General features: G+C 40.0%; 1 protein-coding gene across 1 annotated transcript in view; it reads right to left on the bottom strand.

The window, feature by feature from the left end:
• tmtc1 (transmembrane O-mannosyltransferase targeting cadherins 1) overlaps positions 1 to 13,224 on the bottom strand; it is a 607,165-nt gene extending 593,941 nt beyond the window's left edge. Inside the window, exon 1 of the mRNA XM_051929219.1 lies at positions 12,616 to 13,224. Coding sequence (XP_051785179.1) covers positions 12,616 to 13,184 — 569 coding nt within the window. The 5' untranslated portion in view covers positions 13,185 to 13,224. The remainder of the gene's footprint in view (positions 1 to 12,615) is intronic.
• Positions 13,225 to 21,017: the final 7,793 nt, after the last annotated feature.

Here is a 21,017-nt window from a genome sequence, read left to right as displayed (position 1 = left end):
ATATACATCGGACTTCCAATATAACTCGGAGTCCTGCCATGTGCAAAAGTTCGCTGACGACACTGCTATCGTGGGCTGCATCAGGAGTGGGCAAGAGGAGGAGTATAGGAACCTAATCAAGGACTTTGTTAAATGGTGCGACTCAAACCACCTACAACTGAACACCAACAAAACCAAGGAGCTGGTGGTGGATTTTAGGAGGACCAGGCCCCTCATGGACTCCGTGATCATCAGAGGTGACTGTGTGCAGAGGGTGCAGACCTATAAATACCTGGGAGTGCAGCTGGATGATAAATTGGACTGGACTGCCAATACTGATGCTCTGTGCAAGAGAGGACAGAGCCGGCTATACTTCTTTAGAAGACTGGCGTCCTTCAACATCTGCAATAAGATGCTGCAGATGTTCTATCAGACGGTTGTGGCGAATGCCCTCTTCTACGCATTGGTGTGCTGGGGAGGCAGCATAAAGAAGGAGGACGCCTCACGCCTGGATAAACTGGTGAGGAAGGCAGGCTCTATTGTAGGCATGGAGCTGGACAGTTTGACATCCGTGGCAAAGCGACGGGCACTCAGCAGGCTCCTATCAATCATGGAGAGTCCACTGCATCCACTGAACAGTGTCATCTCCATACAGATGAGCAGCTTCAGCGACAGACTGCTGTCACTGCCCTGCTCCACTGACAGGCTGAGGAGATCGTTCCTCCACCAAACTATGCGACTCTTCAATTCCACCCTTTGGAGTAAACGTTAACATTATTCAAAGTTATTGTCTGTTTTTACCTACATTTTTATTACTCTTTAATTTAATATTGTTTTTTTTTGTATCAGTATGCTGCTGCTGGAGTATGTGAATTTCCCCTTGGGATTAATAAAGTATCTATCTATCTATCTATCTATTAAATCTGCAAAAGGCCTTCCTGATAATCCTCACAGGATGAGCAAACTTAAAAAAATGGTAAAAACCAAGTCTTTTCCTTACTGTTAAATATTGCTATTAAAACAACTTTTTTCTTCCAGTCAAACGCAGCGGCTTTCCAAAACGCGGCGGCTTCCCAGAGTCAGTAGGTGCCGCCCGAACAACACAACCTCTGAGCGCCCAAACAACACAACCTGTACAGTCAAACGTTGCGGCTTCGCAAAACGCGGCAGATTCCCAGAGTCAGTAGGTGGCGCCCAAACAACACAACTTGTAAACTAGACTTGCTCTAATCCACTGTGCCAGTAATGTAGATCACATAACGGTCATTCAATTTGGCGCCCGCCCCAGAGTCCAGAGTCAAACGCGGCGGCTTCCCAGAGTCAGTAGGTGGCGCCCAAACAACACAATGTAATGCGCCATGGCGCCCGCCCCAGAGTCAAACGCAGCGGCTTCCCAGAGTCAGTAGGTGGCGCCCAAACAACACAACCTGTGAGCTACACTTGCTCTAATCCACTGTGCCAGTAATATAGATCACATAACGGTCACAGACTCTAACCCAGCGGCTTCCCAGACTCGGTGGCTGGCACACGAACACCACAACCTGTAAACTAAACCTGCTGTGCTCCACTCTGCCAGCAGTCGGTGTCAGCAAAGGCAACGGAATCACGTCTCCACAAAACGAAACCACTTTAGTACAGATATGCTTATGCAATTAAATTACATTTCCCCAGACGCACCCACCCTCCATGATATGTCATCCATCCAGATCTCGGACGGAACAGACACTGATTGCCATTCTTGGATTTCCGATTCGCTAGCGAATCGCGGGCTTACTTGTATCAAAATATTCTAGAAGTATACCTCAGGCATATGTACTAGAAGATAGGATGAGATATAAATTGATCTTCTAGCATAATAATGTTCTGAACACCCCAGCTTTTCTAAAAGAATTAAGAAGAAGAAATGACATGCTTTAGAATGGCTGAGTCAAAGCCCAAACTCTAATACAATACATGTATTGTGACAAAACATTAAGCAGTGCTGCTCATGTATGCAAGTACACAATTAGATGCATTTAAAATAGTTTTATAATGGAAAAAAAGAGCAAAATATCCTCAAAGTACTGTAGATGTGAGAGACCCAATGTTTGGCTGCTGCCACAGCTGCCAAAACATTGACCAACTCCTACTTATTTAATACAAGCTGATTTGCATTTGCCAATTTATTTTTAGAGTACTTGAAAAAGATCCTCTCAACAATATACAAAACTTGTCAACCTACATCATGCCTTGCAAAAAATTAAAAAAAATAATAATAATAAATATGTAACATTTTAAAAGCTTCAATAAGGAATCAAAATTTTTAAGCATCACATTACATTGGCTTTCATTTTTCCATACCTAATGCCCTAATGAAGTGTGAGTTCAATGACACACATCAAGGATTTTACTGGTAACTGTGTGGGTTACAATTCAATGACTTAACCAAAAGTGTGGAACCAACAGAAATAAAATAAGACTTTTTTTTTTTTTTTTTTACAGGAACAAGAGTGTATTCTCTTTGACAAGACTCATCCACTCCATTCTCCATTCCAGTTGTTGCCATCAGGATAAAAAACAACTGGCTCAAACTCTCTTTCATCCCAACTACTAATCTTCTAAATAAGTTCAACTTTAATAAACATCCACAGATTAAAAATCATGCAAACTGCTATCATTTACATCAATTATTAGTCAAGTCTAAATGTTGGTTTCATTTTTATGTGTAGTATGTTTGATCTAACATTTCCCCAGAAGTGTTGTACTCACTGCTACATTATATTTATTTGCACTAAGTTTACGTTTGTGGGCTATATTCTTAGTGATGTGTTTTAAAAGTGATATTGTGGTCCCTCTGTAAAACCTTCGGTCAAACTAAACTTTCCTCTTGAGACAGTAAAACTGAATTGAATGGAGACCGTTAAGTTGGAGAGATATCAGTCAGTGGCTCACTATCTACACCAGTGACTGTACCTCCAGTGACCCATCTGTCAAACTGATAAAGTTTGCCATTAGCAACATCCGGACTGGGCTGATTACAGACAGGGATGGGGTGTCATACTGGAAGAAGGTGGACCAGCTGGCTAGTTGGTGCCCCCTCAATAATCTCAATTTATGTCCACTGAAAACAGTGGAAATGGCAATAGATTTTAGAAGACAGTCCTCACCCCCACTCCCCAAGTTATTAATGTCACTGTCAACACCATGGAATCATTTAGATTTCAAGACACAGCTACTACTCCCAGTCTGAAATGGGATGAAAACATAACTGCTTTTATTAAAAAGCTCAGCAGCATATTTATTTCTCTGTCAACTTCAAGTTTAATCTGTTAAATTTAATCTGTCTCAGTCTCAATCAATGCTGGTTCAGTTTTATCAAGCATTCATTGAAAGCATCCTCACTTTTTCCATAACTGTCTGGTATGGCAGTGCAGTTCCTCACACAAAACATTAACTGCAGCATATCATTCAGTCAACAAAAAGGACTGGGTGGCTGAAACTGGACTCTATTAAGGGCCTCTAGACCTTACGGTTCTGAAAACATACTGGAAATAAATTAAATTTAGAGACTACAATCACCCAGGTAACTATTTCTTGCAGTTTTTTTTCCATCATGAAAATACTACCAGTCATTTAAAGGAAAAAAACTACTAGATACAAAGAGATATTTTCCTACTGCTGTCATTCTGGTTACAGAGTTTCTAATTGATATCCATTTCTTCTTGATTTCAAAATAACTTTTATCATAAAAGGCTTACATGATATATTATTGGGCATAAGCACAATTTTTCATTGTCAGTGTTTTATATGATTATGTTTTTGTGCAAAATATTACTCTTCTTTGTGACTGTATAAATGTTGGGATGGTGCCATGTACTGCATATTGTGCTCTTAATCGTATTCACTTTAGTTATAGGTACTGATGTAACACCAAGAAAAATTCCTAGCAACTAATTTTCCTGGCAAAGTTCAAATTTATTGTACTTCCAGAAAAAAAATTTAATTTTTATTTTCACTGTGATACACAGATAAAAGGAGCAATATAAATAAAATACTATTATCAGTATTATTCTTTAAATGAAACACACACACACACACACTACAGACGCATATTACTGCATAACAATCAGGAAGAAATGCATAATGTTTATATACATCTTTTTTCTTTTGTTTACAAAGACCTGGAGTTGTTTGATATAGAACATGTCCTTCAGCAGTTTAGCACAAGCATGCATCTGCCCGTAATGTATTCTTGTTTGCTTCACAAAGCACCTAATGACAGTGTTCACTGTGAAAGGATCTATGAAATATAAATTGAATGACTGCCATAGTTTAATATCTGGCAGGGGTGTATCTTGTATGTATTTTACATGTTCTTCTCATTTTGCATTTTTTTTTTATTTTAAAGGGGAATTCATCTTCCTTCTTTTATCAAAAAATGTACTACTACCTGGTGTTACAAATATAAATTCAGAAATAGATCAATGGATGAGGTACTTTTTAGATAAAATCTACTAGAAGTAACTGGAAAAAGAAATCCTGGGTTAACAGCATCTCCAGGTCCACTTTAACATTGATTTTTTAGTTACCAGCACCACTGCAATGCACCCGTGAGTAATACAAATGACCATTCGAAAATTAAACTGTTTTGAGTGGCTGTTTGACTAAAGAAGATAGAAGTTGTCATCTTAAAACCAGTTTGCCATTAATCTTACACCTGTGACATATTTTAAAAATACTGAAAAACTAATCACTAATTCAACTTATTTCCTTAATCAGCGTTTTACATTACAATATCACCAGGAACCATTGCTTATTCCAGTAGCATTAGGAGCAAGGCAGCCACCCACCATGGATGAGATACCACTTTGCTCATTACATTCGAGGACATACCAACACTCATTCACATTAGTGCTATTTACAGTCAGTCAACTAAAAGGTATGCTCTGAGAGTGAAGAAAGGACTTGGAGATTGTATGTGGTAAAGGAGAAGTGAGGGGCTGGATATACTTGTTCATTGCAGCATGTTTAATGTTATATTAGGTAATAAATGCTTATGCCTTTTATGGAATGAGGAGATAAATTGCCTTTGTCATTATGAAGAAAACCAACAAGACCACACATACTCTCCAGGCTACTAAAGGCACAACAATTTGTCATTCGGTGGTGTGCACCCTCAGAGGATCTGATATGATACAACTACAAATTAATCAATTGCATCAAGCTTCAAGGTATCAAATAATAACCACCCATAAGGAACTTTGCAAGCAATTCTACAGTGACTTTAAGCAAGAAATTTTGAAGCACCAGCTGTTCTGGCATCAGTAAAACTGTAATAAGGTGATAATATGGTCTTCGAGTTTCAGTTAATGGTACATTTCAGCTCTGTCTGTGACCCTGTATTATCTGCCAGAGTTTAACCACTACTTTAAAAGCATGTCAGAAAGAGCATACCCCTAATTAAAATGTCACTGCATATCACAAGCCTGATGCTAGTGGGCCAACATGTTTTCCTCTGAGCTGGGAATGTGAATAACCATGTCATTCTATTATGTCGAGGAAAATACTGAATATTGTAATTTCTTTATTTTGGAAATAGCTGCATGTGGCCTTAACCAGGAAAAATAGGTAAGTTAATTACCATGCAATTAGATGGCCTAATCTAGAGATGAACTCGTCCCTTTACATAATGAACTTTAAGAGGCTGTTTTATATTGTATTATTTGATTAAACTGGCATTTCAAGTTGTCAGTTGGTCTTCTGCATCACAAAGAAAGAAATCTCAGGATACCAAATTTTTATCATTCCTACAGAATAGGTACAACAGGGTACAAGAACCACCATGCTGTCTCATTAGCTTGGCCCCTATTTGGCTTACTTCGTGCATGATTTCTGTGGTAAGTCTACACTATCTCCTAGGGCTACCATGCATTTCCTCTAGAGATTAAATTTTCTTTACGCAGTCCAAAGATATTAAATTGGCTGAGTTAGTTACCAAATTAATAAATGAGCAAATATGTTAGAATGTTCTTCTCCAAACACTAGAATGATTAGAATGGACCAAACAAAGAATTTAAGTAAAAACTCATTAAAAAGGGGAGCAAATAGATTCATAATCAGGGTAAAGCTGTATTCAAAAGTTGTTAAGTAAAATTAGACATATACTGCATTCATTTCTAGTAGTGAAGCATTTTTACATGATAAAACTTTCTTTGGTATATAAACCTTTTTTAGTAAGTTCATCAGGTAAAATATGTATTAACTTTATTACTTCTTAATCAATTTCAATAAAAATTGACTTTAAATGGTTTAATGTGTGTCCAATTACGAATATAAAATAGTATTTTTCTTAACATCTTTCCACCATGAGTGTTTTTTATCATTCCAGTACTGGTCTCCTTCTAATTTCATGCCTTTTGATGCTTATAATTGATCTCAGTTTTAGTGTTCCACCTCTTTTAATTATGTAAACCAGCATCAGATGTAAATATCGCTCATTCAAAAACAGCCATTCTCACCCAGGGTTCTTCCCCTTTTAATTATGTAAAAGCAGATATGCTGTGTCCCTCCCTCATCCCCCCAACCAAAAACTACAATATTCATTTTAACTCATTTTTTTATACATCTCTGACAAACGTCCCGGAGCTCCTGTGCTTCAACTCATTAAGAAAATCAAAAAAAAATTCTCTTTCTAGGGTATGCCATTATCATAAAAGGACAGGGAAACACTTTAGGAACATTTATATACTATGGATGAAAAACTGTTCATTTTATTAATAAGCAAAAATTTACATGAATTTATATTTATCCTTACATAAATTCTCCAACCCACTTATATACTCTAGTTCAGAGGTGGAAAACAACCTTTGACAGAGTTCCAATCTATCACTAGAGCTCATAATTACTGTATATAAATAAAACCGTTTAACACTAGAATTACCAGAGCCTACAAAATAACTCGTAGATCCGTCCCACCTTAAATCACTTCGCACCTCTCCGTCAGCGTCTTTTGACCTGTAAATGTGTCGATAAGCAGCAAACAGCAAGCACCCTGCTATCACATCCCCCACCCCACATGGTTTGATCGTGAACGCGGCTGAGAGAATAAAACTGAATAAAAAAAAAAAATAAAAAAAATGCTAACCTTTACAAGTATCATAAATTACACCGGTTGTTACAGACTGGAATCAAATGTATGTTTTTATTCTAAAATAATAAGAATAAGAGCAGTTCATTTCTCAAAACAGACTCGTCCGGGATTGAACTCGTGAAGTTTTGATTACCAGTCAACAGTTGATACCGTTGGGCCACCAAAGCAGTCATAGCAAATGCGTGTCAATGTGGCACCCTAACACGGGTTCTTTTTCTGCAGTTATATTCTTGAATAGAAGTGCACTTGTTCGGTTATATTTGTACCTTTTGTGAAAGTGTTTCTTTGATATTTGGAATTCAGGCTTCACACATTATACACTTCATGTCTACATTTTGTCAATTATTACTAAAACATGAAAAATGTTTCTGTTTTAATGATGTGTTTACATAGATCATTGTAGACACGGAACACACATGAAATGCAAGTGTTCCAAATAGCGATATAGCATTTATAAAAGGTGTCATTTTGCTTGACTTCTCACTCTATACAACACCAAGCAACTGACACGCAGGTAAACAGACCTGAGCTGAGATAACTGTGTGGCGGTGGGGGATGTGATAGCAGGCTGCTTGCTAGTTATCAACACATTTACAGGACAAAAGACGCTGATGGAGAGGTGCGAAGCGATTTAAGGTGGGATGGATCTACGAGTTTTTTCGTAGGCTCTGGTAATTCTAGTGTTAAAAGGTAATGTATGGAGTCATTCATTATTAAGCAGAATATCACAATGATGGAGATGGGTTATTGTGTATAACAAATGAGAGGTTAGAAAAATATTTCTTAAGAATAACTTAAGAATAGTACAGTATTTACAAAAAAAGTAAACACCTGGGTATGTGTTCTACCTGGCAGGTAGAAAATTCTTTGTTAGTTGTGGTAATTATACTTCGAAGACACAGGATATTCTATATGGTGTTCCATAAGGCTCTATCCTGGGTCCGCTGCTCTTTTCGATTTACATGTTTCTGTTAGGTCATATTATCTCGGGGCATAACGTGAGTTACCGCGGCTATGCTGACGACACACAACTGTATTTATCAATAGCACCTGATGACCCTGACACTCATGATTCACTGACACAATGTCTTACTTGTGTTTCCGAATGGATGAGTAGTAATTTTCTCAAACTAAATAAAGAGAAAACAGAAATTTTAGTGATTGGCAATAATGGATATAATGAGGTTATTAGAAATAAACTTGATGCATTAGGATTAAAAGTCAAGACGGAGGTAAAGAATTTAGGGGTAACTATTGACTCTGACCTGAATTTTAAATCACATATTAATCAGATTACTAGGACAGCAAAAGTCAGACCTCTTATAACATTGCAAGATACTGAAAAATTAGTTCACGCTTTTGTTTTCAGTCGGCTAGATTACTGTAATGCACTCCTCTCAGGACTACCAAAAAAAGACATTAATCGATTGCAACTAGTGCAGAATGCAGCTACTTGAAACTTAACTCGGAAAAGAAAATCCGAGCACATCACCCCAGTTTTGATGTCACTGTTACCTGTGTCATTTAGAATTGACTTTAAAATACTACTTATGGTTTACAAAGCCTTAAATAATCTCGCTCCATCTTATATTTCGGAATGTCTTACACCTTACACTCCAAATCGTAACCTTAAATCTTCAAACGAGTGTCTACTTAGAATTCCAAGAGCTAAACATAAAGGAAATGGTGAGGCGGCCTTCTGCTGTTATGCACCTAAAATCTGGAATAGCTTACCAATAGGAATTTGCCAGGCTAATACAGTGGAGCACTTTAAAACACTGCTGAAAACACATTACTTTAACATGGCTTTCTCATAGCTTCATCTTAGTTTAATCCTGATGCTCTGTATATTCAATTAATTATCATTATTATTCATGGTGGCTCCAAAATCCATACTAAACCCTACTTTCTCTTCTATTCACTTTTCCGTTTTTTTGTGGTGGCGATCTGCACTATGTAAAGTACTTTGAACTACATTGTTTGCTTGAAAATGTGCTATATACAGTATATATAAATGTTGTTGTTGTGTTACAGAAGTGATCTGAACTGATGGAATATAAAGCATGGCAAATTTAAACTCTTCTAAATCTGCTAATGTTTGGGTACCTCTTAAAAGTGCATCTACTAGTGTAGTATCTAGGTACTGCTAATCCTTTCTACCCCTCTGCACTTTCCTAGACATCAACTATTGTACTGAACCCATGCAATAGTCAAGCAGCTTTGAGGTTGTTGTTTCCCCTGTTTATTCTTAGTGCTAACTTTCAGTACTTCACTTCTTGTACTTCACTGTGAATTTTCTTCCCTGTTGCCTGTGAACTTTGTACTGTATGTGTAAGATATAGTCATAGTAGTTGTTAGTAGTATTAGCAGTGGTTGTATGAGGCCTTCTTTTGTAAACTTCCTTATGTAAAGGTGCCTATAAATAATAAGGAGAAGAAGACAAAAAAGAAGACATCAGAATTAAACAGAAGATAAGCCAGTAGTTTAATTCCATGTCACACCATAAAACTTCTCTGCCTGTTACAGCAGAGTATGATGATGAGGCTGACAAGGTCAGTCTTCCACTTGATCCAGCCGTGCTTTCTCCTTTCAGTAACTGCTTCAGAAGTACCACTGTCCTAACCCAACGTGTGAGACTCAAATATATGCCCCTGCAAAACCCCAATATCATGCTATTTTCTTATCTTTCAACTCCATACAATAATGGCCTGATAAAATCCAGATCAGATGGTTTTACATTGCCTTGACATAACACAATTATGAGAGTATGGCACTGTTACAACATGATTACACTTCCATTGACTTTTGAATCAATATTACAATATAAAACCCTTAAAAGTGTTGCACTGTCAAGTGAAAGGCAGAAGAACCACTGCCCACTAGTCATTCATTATGGGAGCCTAAGTTAGATATTTCAGAGATGGAGCTGTACAGCATCTGAGGGCAACTATATTTTCAATGTGTGCTTTTAAGTAATTTTAACGAAAATCAATGTATAATAATTGACTTCTAGGTAAATACACTTGTCCTTATCTTTTCTCATGACTAGGTTAACAGTAAAAACAAAAACACAAACAACCATGAAAACCAAGTAGTTTCCAAAAACAGGGATGGTGTGCAAAAAATACATATGGAGGCAGTGTGGTCCACATTGGCTAAGTGCTTAAATGTAATAGAAATTGAAATACAGAAATTCTATAGTATACTGTATGTTGTCCTCACAATATACAACTGGAATTTTTCTCTCAGCTAACTAAATAAAACGTATATGCCTAGTTATTAGGGAACCCACATGGCATGGAGTACCAACCCTTCTCTCTCTCACACACACACACACACACACACACACACACAGCAGAGAGTCGTATTCCCCACCAGGCATTTTCAGCTGTGACATGAGCCGATGTGCCACTTGCAAATACGTTATCAACAAAACCATTGTATTGGGTCCCTCTGGTAAATTCAATATTAAACCATGCTGGGCATCTTGCTGATTTAAAAATCGTATTTACTGCATTTCAGTAGTAAGTGTCCAGCTATCTAAATGCATGCAACAGTTTGACAGCTAGACGACCATTTAAGAGAACATGTTTGAACTGTTACGTTCAAAGATTGTACAAAGTCTACCGTAGAACACTTCACATCCCTTTATCATAGCCACACTTAGCTTTCTGTTTTGCGTTCTTTCACAGGGCTTTAAAGACTTTTTTTCACAGAAACACAGAAGAAGCTTATACATACACTGGGATCACAAATTCTTCCAGCTCTTAATGACTGACATTTTAATCTCTACCTTCATCATCTTCTCTAATGGCATTTTTTTTCACACCTACTCTTACCTCCTCTGCTTTCATCTGCACTGACTTTCTTCCCGCCTAACTCCTCCTATATATATATATATATATATATATATATATATATATATATATATATATATATATATATATATATATATATATATATATATCTCTGCCTTAGCGGGCGGCACGGTGGCGCAGTGGGTAGCGCTGCTGCCTCGCAGTTGGGAGACCTGGGGACCCGGGTTCGCATCCCGGGTCCTCCCTGCGTGGAGTTTGCATGTTCTCCCCGTGTCTGCGTGGGTTTCCTCCGGGCGCTCCGGTTTCCTCCCACAGTCCAAAGACATGCAGGTTAGGTGGATTGGCAATTCTAAATTGGCCCTAGTGTGTGCTTGGTGTGTGGGTGTGTTTGTGTGTGTCCTGCGATGGGTTGGCACCCTGCCCAGGATTGGTTCCTGCCTTGTGCCCTGTGTTGGCTGGGATTGGCTCCAGCAGACCCCCGTGACCCTGTGTTCGGATTCAGCGGGTTGGACAATGGATGGATGGATGGATATCTGCCTTAAATTTTTCATTTGCAAAACAATGAAGGCTGTACAGCCAAAACGTTGTGCCATTTACTTTTTCTTCTTCTCTGCATTAGAAATCACTTTTATGTTTTTTTTCTTTTGCAGATGCATGCTGAAGCAGACCTTCACTAACCATACAGTTTATAGATCTGTCCATGCATTATATACAGCATGTAAATACACAAAAATAAATACATATAATTTTACTCTTCATTTCTTCAAATGGCCCTTTAAGTTTCCCTCCACCATGCTCTCAAATTACTGCTGCTTCTCATAATTACGTAAAATCATTCTCAAGTAGAATGTTGTATATTATTTCTTACCTAAGTGTATTATACTGCAATGCAGGCACAAAACATGGCATACCATTCTCAAACCCAGTTCAGAGACATTGAGGCCAGGCAGTACTGGGCACAAAGCAAAACCCAGTCTGGCCAAGGAGCCAGTCTATCGCAGGGCCCACTCACACTCATGGTAACACAGTTAATGGCCAATGTGAATCGAAATCATAATGCTACATTCCTGAAGCCACAGCACTGACTATCGAGGTATCAAGCTGTCCTTTCAATCTATCGCAAAATTTCAATTTTCTTGCATTCGTGAGTTTGGCAGTTTTATGGTGTACAATAATCCTGTTTATTTTCAAAGGCTCCAGGCGATGGTGAATTGTGCTAACTGAGCTATACTCAGTAAATGATGACTAACTGTTCGATCGATTGATCGATTGATCGATTGATCGATCGATTAAACGCAGGTCACCTACTAATACTGCATCAGTATGGCGCTACGATGCCTCTAGAGTAAGACTGGCGTTTCATTTCTGGACCACCATCCTTCATTGCTGTTGGCAGGCGGCCACTCGGCCGCTTGCGCTGCAACAGGAAAACTATCTCGTAAACTGTTTACTGTAGCCGGTGGAGGCAGAGGTCCTCAGTTTCAACACAGGTCATTGCATGCGTTTCCTCTATACTGGGAGCGAGTCCAGTTGAGCGTGCCCGAGAGTGACGGCTCGACGGCGGCAAACGCAACTTCGTAAAAGTAGTCGCGCGACCAACAACACAGACGTGCGCAGCTGCGCGCCCAAAAAAGCAGCTCACCGTCTCGTGGTATAAAACATGAAGGAATCACATAAAGTGCAACTTACTTAAAGGTGAGGATGCAGAGTGGCCGGTACGACTTGTGGCTGCTATTATCGGCCATTCGCTTGCCCCAGAAGTCGTTGAGGAAGATGTTGGCCAGGCTGGAGCCGGGTCTCACGTCGGGGTTGTTGAGAATTGCCCACACATCGTCGTGAACGAACTCCCCTCGAAGAGAGTTGCTGTAGCACAGAGCACACACGAGCACCAGAAAGAGCGAGCGGTAAACTCCCAGGACGGGACTGCCGGCGACGGGCAGCTCGAGGGATGCCTTGCCGGGGGCGCGCGCTGTCATGTCCTCCCTGGGCTCGCATGCTGCTGGAGCTGGGCTGAAATGGGAGAGGCTGGAGGCACCATCTCCCGAGCTCGCGCGCTCCAGTCCGCAGGGCTGTGTAGGAAGGCGGGCGGACAAGCAGGCAGGCAGGCTGTCTGTCTGTCTGTCAGGAGGAGGAGTAGGAGAAGGAAGCAGCGGCAGCCGCTTGAAGAGAAGCAGCGGCGCAGTAGACTCCGCGAGGGACTGGCAGCGCTCTGGCAGTGTGGGCAGCGCCTCCTCCGCGCCTGCGCTCTGAAGCAGCATATGAACGCGCGCGCGCCGACTACCTGTGCGCGATCACGCGACCGCGGGGCAAACAGATGTGCGATGTAAGGATCGCAGCTGTTTAGTTGTCCTCCGAGCAGTGAACCGTGGCCGGGCAGCAAACTGAAATGGCTTTCCTGGGCCGTGGGCATCCAGGACGGCGATTAGAAACAACCAAGAAGCACACGCGCCTTTCTATTTAGTGTATCTATTTGAGCTTGTGGAGGTTAACAAATTGATACAAATTTACTATTATTTAATAATAATAATAATAATAATAATAATTCATTACAGTTATATAGCGCTTTTTATAATAATACATGAATATATGCTCCTTGTAACGTGTTTTAAAATCTAAGTCAGGCTTTGAGGTGATCTACTGAGAATGAATAAGCACTATTTTTAGGGGCAACAATGAGTTCGATAAGTGGAAGCGTGCAAAAATATATATTTTTAGCTTCGGTTTCAGCTTTAAAGTAACACACTTGACATCCTGTAACTGAAAAAAAAGGTTGAAAACATAATAGGATGAGTAGCGACTTTTGTAGGCGGCGTGTACATAGTAATTCTCGGATTTTCTTCCATATAATTAAAACATTTGCTTGACGGGAGCTGTAAATCGCGAAGTATGCCCTTCCATGGACAGGCTGCACACCCAGGGCTGGTTCATGCTCACCTACTGGAATAAAACGAGCATGGAAAATGAGTAGATGGATATGCTAAAACGAGTCACATCTCAACTTGCTATACAGGTACTTCACATATGCAGAACTGTCCGGTTAAGCGTAACTGCGAATGGAGACGACGTCAGCTGCAATTAGTTTAATGAGCAGAAGAAAAAGAACACATAAGGTCAGATTATTTAATTGGCTAAATGTTTTTAACTAAACTGCCATATAAAAGTTCTTTTTTTTCATATTGTGCCTTTCTCAGAATGCATCACAAGGTGCAGTGAAAATGCACAAGAGATGATTACTAAACTGCTACGAGACAACGGATTCTTTACTGTTTTTCAGCAAACCACAGACCCCAAGACACACACACACATACACACACAGCTCTCGGTGTTTGGTGCTAAAAATAGACTTAATTTGTCTGCTTTCTGAGCTGTAGGGCTTTAGGTCAGCCGTACATCACAAAATAGATCCGTGCTTCATTTTCACTTCTTCGCTTGACGAGCTTACAGCGCCGTACTTGAGACGAGGTAGGGGCAGAGATGGGCGCTTTTGCTGGCTGAGCACTCGGCTGCTTTCGTCTCCTTTTTTTGGATTTGCACATGGTGTCGGTCAGTTTCGTTTATCTGCTCCGACGGTGCTCGGTTCACATCGCAGGTGTTATCTGGCTGCATTCTGTTCATCTGGCAGGTGGCATTTCTTCTCGAATGAGCTCAATTAAACTGACAGGTGGCACTTCTCGCGGCCCACGATTTAGATGACAGGTTGTCTCTCACAAGATTTAGGTTGAATGCGGCAGCACATCTGGTTGGCACTCCATTCGCGTTGCAGGTGATTTCTCTCGGCGAAGGGAGCTTAGTTAAACTTTCAAGTGGCATCTCACCTCCAATGGCATTTGAATCAGCTTGCAGATGGCATCTTATCTGACAGTGGGAAGGAGACATGCGCGGAAAATCTCCAGCGCTAAATGACTTCAAAGGGTGTGAGTTCAGTGGCTCCGCTTTGTGACACAGTCAACTGTCACTTGAAAGGGATTTAAACAAACAAACAGCAGCGCTGGGGTTGGCAGGTTAGTCCACGGACAACTTTGATCTCCTCGCTCGCTTTTGTTACAAACGCTACTCACATACCTCCCTGCAAATTACTCCTTAAAACGCTTTCAGATAATTCTTTAAAAACGTCTCAGTAAATCATCAAAGCAAAATATTAATCGGTAGGGAGGAGTTGCAATTTCGAAGCTTTTCAGTTTAGCTCTTGAGTGAATACCTTTGCATTTTGGTATAGCAAGATCAAGATAGTGCAATTGAAAATGTTTATTTTTGTTCGGGGATGGCACGTCACGAGGGTACCCATAACAAGTGACAGGAAGTAAAAGAGGGTTCAAGTGCCATGGCAGCGGGGCAATGGCAATTTTTCAAGATTAGCCTACTCAAGATATGATGTGATTGATGACAAGAAAAACGGTGGCAACAGTAATTGATGGCTTTCTTTGTAGAGAACTCTGGTCCCAAAGGAGCCAGTAGAATAACATATAATAAAGAAAATATCTACTGTACTGTATCTTGTTTACTTAGTAATGCACCCTCTAATCATAAGGCTCGCTTTGAAAGGCGCTATACAATATATGCTATTTATAAAAGATCTTTTTTTCAATAGTTACAATATTTTGACCCACACAGGGCATTCTGATTACAAAATATAAACCAAGACATTGAATGCACGGTTGTTCCCGTAATTAACTAGTGGCCTGCTTTTTTCCAATAAGCCATATTTGAATACGTAAGGCCAGGATATATATTGGAAAGTTAAGGTCAAGAGGAGCAAGAAATTGTTATCTCTCTGTGTTAAATGCTTATGTTTAGTTACAGTATATTCAAGCACCATTTAATAATATCCTTGAAAGATAACAGTTTTCATTTGGAATCAATGTATATTAAATATGGGATAGGAATAAAAAGTCTGAATTAGCCTAAACTGCCCCAAGAAAGAAACGTAATGATTTACTTCATGAGTTAAAAAGTACGTAAAAAACAAGAACGGTTTCGTCAAAAATCTGAAATATTACAATGTATGTTTCAATTTAAATGTTTAAATATTTTCGATTGTAATAGAAATTTGTCATGTTTCACCGTCTGATCGAGGTTCATGGCGGGCTAGAACCCTAGTAAAGGATAAAAAAAATCAAACATCATATTCGTAATTAATCAGTGACCTTGAAATAGTCTAAAACGATATACCCCACAACCTTGTGGAAGTGGTTTTAAGAGGGACAGGACCACCCGCAAAAAATCAAACTGCTGATCATACTCGGGATTAGCAACCTCGAAATAGCATAAAACTACACTCTGCCTGCTTATATTAGCTATCCCCATTTTTTCGAAGTTTTGTGAAGCAGGAGTCATTTAAACTCCTTGTGTGCCATTAGGAGTGGATGCAGAACTTCACGTCGTTCTGATCGTTTTTGCCGAAGACACCTGTTGGTGTACACTACAAGGGTGTCACTTCCTGCACAACATATGGCTTAAAACGAGGGTTATTCAGTTCTAGGCGGCTAAAAATACTGAGGAACGTCTTGCATAGGCAGACATCAAGGTGAAGGTGAACAGCTTATCATATGTGGGTGTTTTCTTTTGGAGGCGCCGGGAAAAAGCGTTTTGAAAGCGATCATAATCCTTATGAACTCAATAATATGATTTAATTAGTCTAAATGTTTGTATATCAGCGGCACGATGGCCCAGAGTTAAATGCTGCTCGGCTGGAACCCCATGTCCGGTCGTCATCCCGAAAGAGTTTGGACTTTCTTCTTGTATCTGCTCGGGTTTCTCTGGTTTCCTTTTACACCCCTAAAGGCGGACTTGTTATGTTGATTGGTAGATCCAAATTAACTCAGTGATAGAGGGTGCGCTGTCGTCCTGTCCAGGAATGGATCCTGCATTGTAGGCTATGGCTGGGACAGGCCCTATCTCTGCAGCGACCCTTATTGGAACATGATGGAATCTTAGCGGGGCACGTACGAGGTACTGCCGAACGCAAGGCACCTGTCAGCCGCCGGGAAACCCGGCCGGGAGCTTGCCTCTCAGTCCAAACCAGTGCAATGGCAGAAGGAGAAGTTTCGCATAAGTCTCCATACTTTTATAATCCCGGCTCTTTTACAACTGTGAATGTCTCATTTCACGCACCTGCTGCGGTATCCTGATATGAGACTCGCTTTTGTGAGACAGTCCCTTTAGATTAGAATCCCTAAAGACTCTGTCACGGTTCATTGCGTGTGCAATGTGCAGAACTACTGGCTAATGGCTGATGGACGGGGTCCATACCGCACTTAATGTCGACACCAATCGCAGGTAAGTGAGGTGTTCCTGTGTCACTCCATAGGAGAGAACACACTTAACGCTTAATTTATTAAGTTTCCTTAAATCCTCTCGCCGGCCCTCCCTTGACTCGTGCGTGTGTCTCGCCGCAAAGTGTTTCAGATCAGGAGGCCGTGGGCCGTGGATGAAGACATAAACGGAGCTTGACACAGTACAAGGCGCCCCTTGCTCCTGGGATTCTCGCCGCTATAATCACTCCACGTAACGATGGACTTTGGCTTTCTGATCATTCCTGAAATTTGGAATATGTAAAAAGCATATATTACAGAGGAAACGCCAAAATAAAGAAAAAAAATCCTCATTATCTTTACAGTGTGGCGAGAAAGAGAACGAAATACACCCCGCCATCTGTATCCATATGTTAATGTCGCTAAGTTAGGAGAAACGATAGATTCATAGGTAGAAATGAAAAGCACAATATAAAATAGTTGAGGTATTGTGGTTGATAGTTAGAAAGGTACATATTTACATACATAGAAATGAAAGGCGCTATATGAAAATAGTTACCGTGATAGATAGATAGGAAAGGTACTATATAAAATAGTCATGGTACAGTGATAGATTACAGGCGGACAGACAGATCGAACTTTTAATAAAACCTTGATTGAGATAAAAAAAAAAATACAATACAAACCCTTAGAAATATTTTGATAAGCATTTAGAAAACTACTGTACATCTACATTTTGAAATATCTTTAAAATTTCATTGCTCACTACAATATGTGAAATATTCTAGCAAATACTTCAATAAGTAATATTTTAACACTCTTTCCGATAGTTCACGAATCACACATTCATTTTCAGTTCTCCCTTATCATAATTTCCTTCGCTCTGCACACATTTATAAATTCTTTAGACACACATAGATAATTAAACGTGTACATACCAATTGTTGTTCTTTTCAGCGAATTCCTGACGCCACCCTGTGGCTAAAATAGATAAGACGAATAATAAGATAACCTCCATTTGTATCTGATTAAAGCGAACTCCATAAAGGGGCCTTCATAAATGTAACATTTAAACACAAATATCACACTTTAAATAGAAGCAGGAGGATGTTTTCGTACTGTCACAGTCGCTTGCTCTCTCACAGTTCTGATGTCAGACCCAGGATCACATCATTAATGTCCTGTACATGGAGGGCTGATGCTTTGTTCAGCACAAACCACTTCAAAGCTACAGTGACCTCTTCTCTTGAAATGTTTTGTATTTGCATTTCATAAATTTGAATCACACATATCTAGCCTTTAAGTATGGTTAACTACTTAATGATTTAGTAAAGCATAGACATTCATACATACCTTATTGTAGTTAAGAGTATGTCAAATGTGCTCAGTCTGATTCAGGGCCATTGAGGGGGCTGGAGTCTTTCCCAGGTAGCATAAGGTAAAAGGAGAAAACAGCTCAAGAATTGGGTTGTGGGCCCAGCAGGAAGAATGTGCAAGCTCCAGGTGGACAACAGTTGAGCATGGGGTTCAAATACAGGACTTACATCCCCAAGGCAGTATAAATGACCACTCATCACTTTTCTAACCAGAATAAACTAGAGAAAAGCTTTAAATTTCCCACTGTTCCCAAAGTTGTTGTGTGGCCGAGAGCTTGTCCAGTGTGTAGAATATGCAGAATTTCACAACTTAAAGACATTATGGTATCTCAAGTCTCAAATGTTAGGCCATACAGAGTTTGGCCTCTAGGCTGTGGACTGTTGGTGCTACCTTCTGTGCGGAGGTTGCTTGTTCTCTCCATGTTTACTTCTGTACTTTAAAGACATGCCAAGAGAGTCATATGAAAAGGTAAGTACATCCCATTAATTTTTTTTTTAATTTAAACATATGGATATACAATATTAAGATTTGATCTTCACTTCAACAGTATCATTAGTTAAAAATAAAGTAATTGAAAATTTGACTTTGCAATATTGTATTTATTCAATGGAAATTAAACAGATATGCCATTTACATCTGTGGAAACATTAAGTCCACCCTTGGCCCTAATATCTGGCATTGCCCCCCTCAAGTACACATTTCCTATAACTGTCTAGCAGTCTCTGACACTGGCTGGCAGAATTCTTTCAACTGTGTGATGTCTGAGGGGTGTCTTGAGCACATGCTGTGCAAATTCCCCCACAGCACTTCAATGGGAATAGGATCCAGGCTTTGACTTGGCATTTCCAGAATCTTCCCTTTCTTTCTTTTCAGCCATTGTTTGGTTGACTTGTTGGTTTGTTTAGGATCATTGTCACATTGAAGGTCCTTTTTCGTTTTTTTTCACAGATGGCCTCACATTTGTCTTCAAGCACTCTTGTTACAATGAAGAATTCACATTGGATTTCGGCCGCTGGTGCAGTAACATAACCCCAAACCACAACATTTCCACCACCACCCTTTACTGCTGGCATCAGGTTCCTCTGGTCAAATGCAGTCTTTAGCTTTGACCAAACATGTCTTCTGGTATTGTGTCCAAATAATTCTATGTTTGTCTTGTCTGTCCAAAGCACACTTATCCAGAAATCCTGTTGTTTGCCTAGGTGTTCATTGGAAAAATTTAGTCTTTCCTTGGTTTGTTTTGGAACAGCAATGGCTTCGTTCTGACACACCTCCCATATAGATCTAATTTCTGCAGCTTCTTTCTAATAATAGACTAATGCACTTTAACATCAACTGCGGCAAGAGCCACCTGCAAGTCCGGTGATGAAGTTCTGAGATCCTTAGAGACTTCTTGTGTTCTGCTCTCAGGCTGAGCTTGCTGGGGTAGCCCGGCCTGGACAATTTAGCAGTTGTTTGAAATCTTCTTCACTTTTAAGTGATATTTGGGATATTGGAATGATCGATTTCCAATTGTTTGGAGATCTTTTTAAATCCCTTTCCCAGACTCATGTGTATATTTAACCTTCTTTCTGAAGGCCTCAGAGAGCTCTTTTGATCTAGGCATGGTAATAACACAAACTTGAAAAACAAAGAGTAAACCAAAGTAAACATTTGAAGTTTAAAAGAAACATGTTCAGAGAAGATCTTTTCTAATGAATTCGTAATCATTTGCTCTGGTATATCCAATTCTTATTTTAGGTACAGTATTTGACGTAGTGATAAATGTAGGGATGGGCCTACTTTATCCATATGAAAAATCTGCACACTGTTTCTTTAAATTTTGCAATGGACTACAAGAAAATCTTGATGTGTCTTGTAGATGCCCCAGTGGACGTTTAGGCATCCCATCCAGGATGGAGATGGAATCCTTACCTGGCCGGGATGTCATAATGGAAAGATGGACTAAATGGGGGCAATCCCCGGCTGGGACGCCTTATGATTCCCATCTTGATTGGGATGCTTGACCATTACAGGAAGCGGCAAGAGAGGACAGCAGGGAGCAGTTCATCCCCCACTTTAATAGGTGACAGTGTCCCTCATATAGAGTTCCAGTTTGGACAGCCACATGACTTCAAGGATGTTGGAATCCAGAAGTGCAGCCCTGTAGGGGCCCCTGACAGATGATAAGAGGGTGTTGCCTGGGGATGACTTCCCTGGCTTTCTTATGACCTGGAAGTACTTATGTCACCAGAAGTGCTCCCGGGCCCAGAATAAAAGGAGCCCACTTCCATAGCTCACCTAGTCAGGGAACAGTTGACTGGAGGTGTAGCAGTGTGGTAGTAAAAGAGAGAAACAAAAGGAAAAGAAACAACCTGTTTATTCATTGTTATACAAGGTATTTTGTAATAAACACCCCTCTATTTAAACCGGGGACTGTTTTGAGTGCTCATGTTTGGGGCTCTCTGACACCCCCTAGCCTTC

The sequence above is a fragment of the Erpetoichthys calabaricus genome, chromosome 1 (genome assembly GCF_900747795.2).
Source record: "Erpetoichthys calabaricus chromosome 1, fErpCal1.3, whole genome shotgun sequence".
Classification (NCBI taxonomy): Eukaryota; Metazoa; Chordata; class Cladistia; order Polypteriformes; family Polypteridae; genus Erpetoichthys; species Erpetoichthys calabaricus.
Note: the sequence above shows the minus strand (reverse complement) of the source record. Positions and strands in the feature narration are given on the sequence as shown.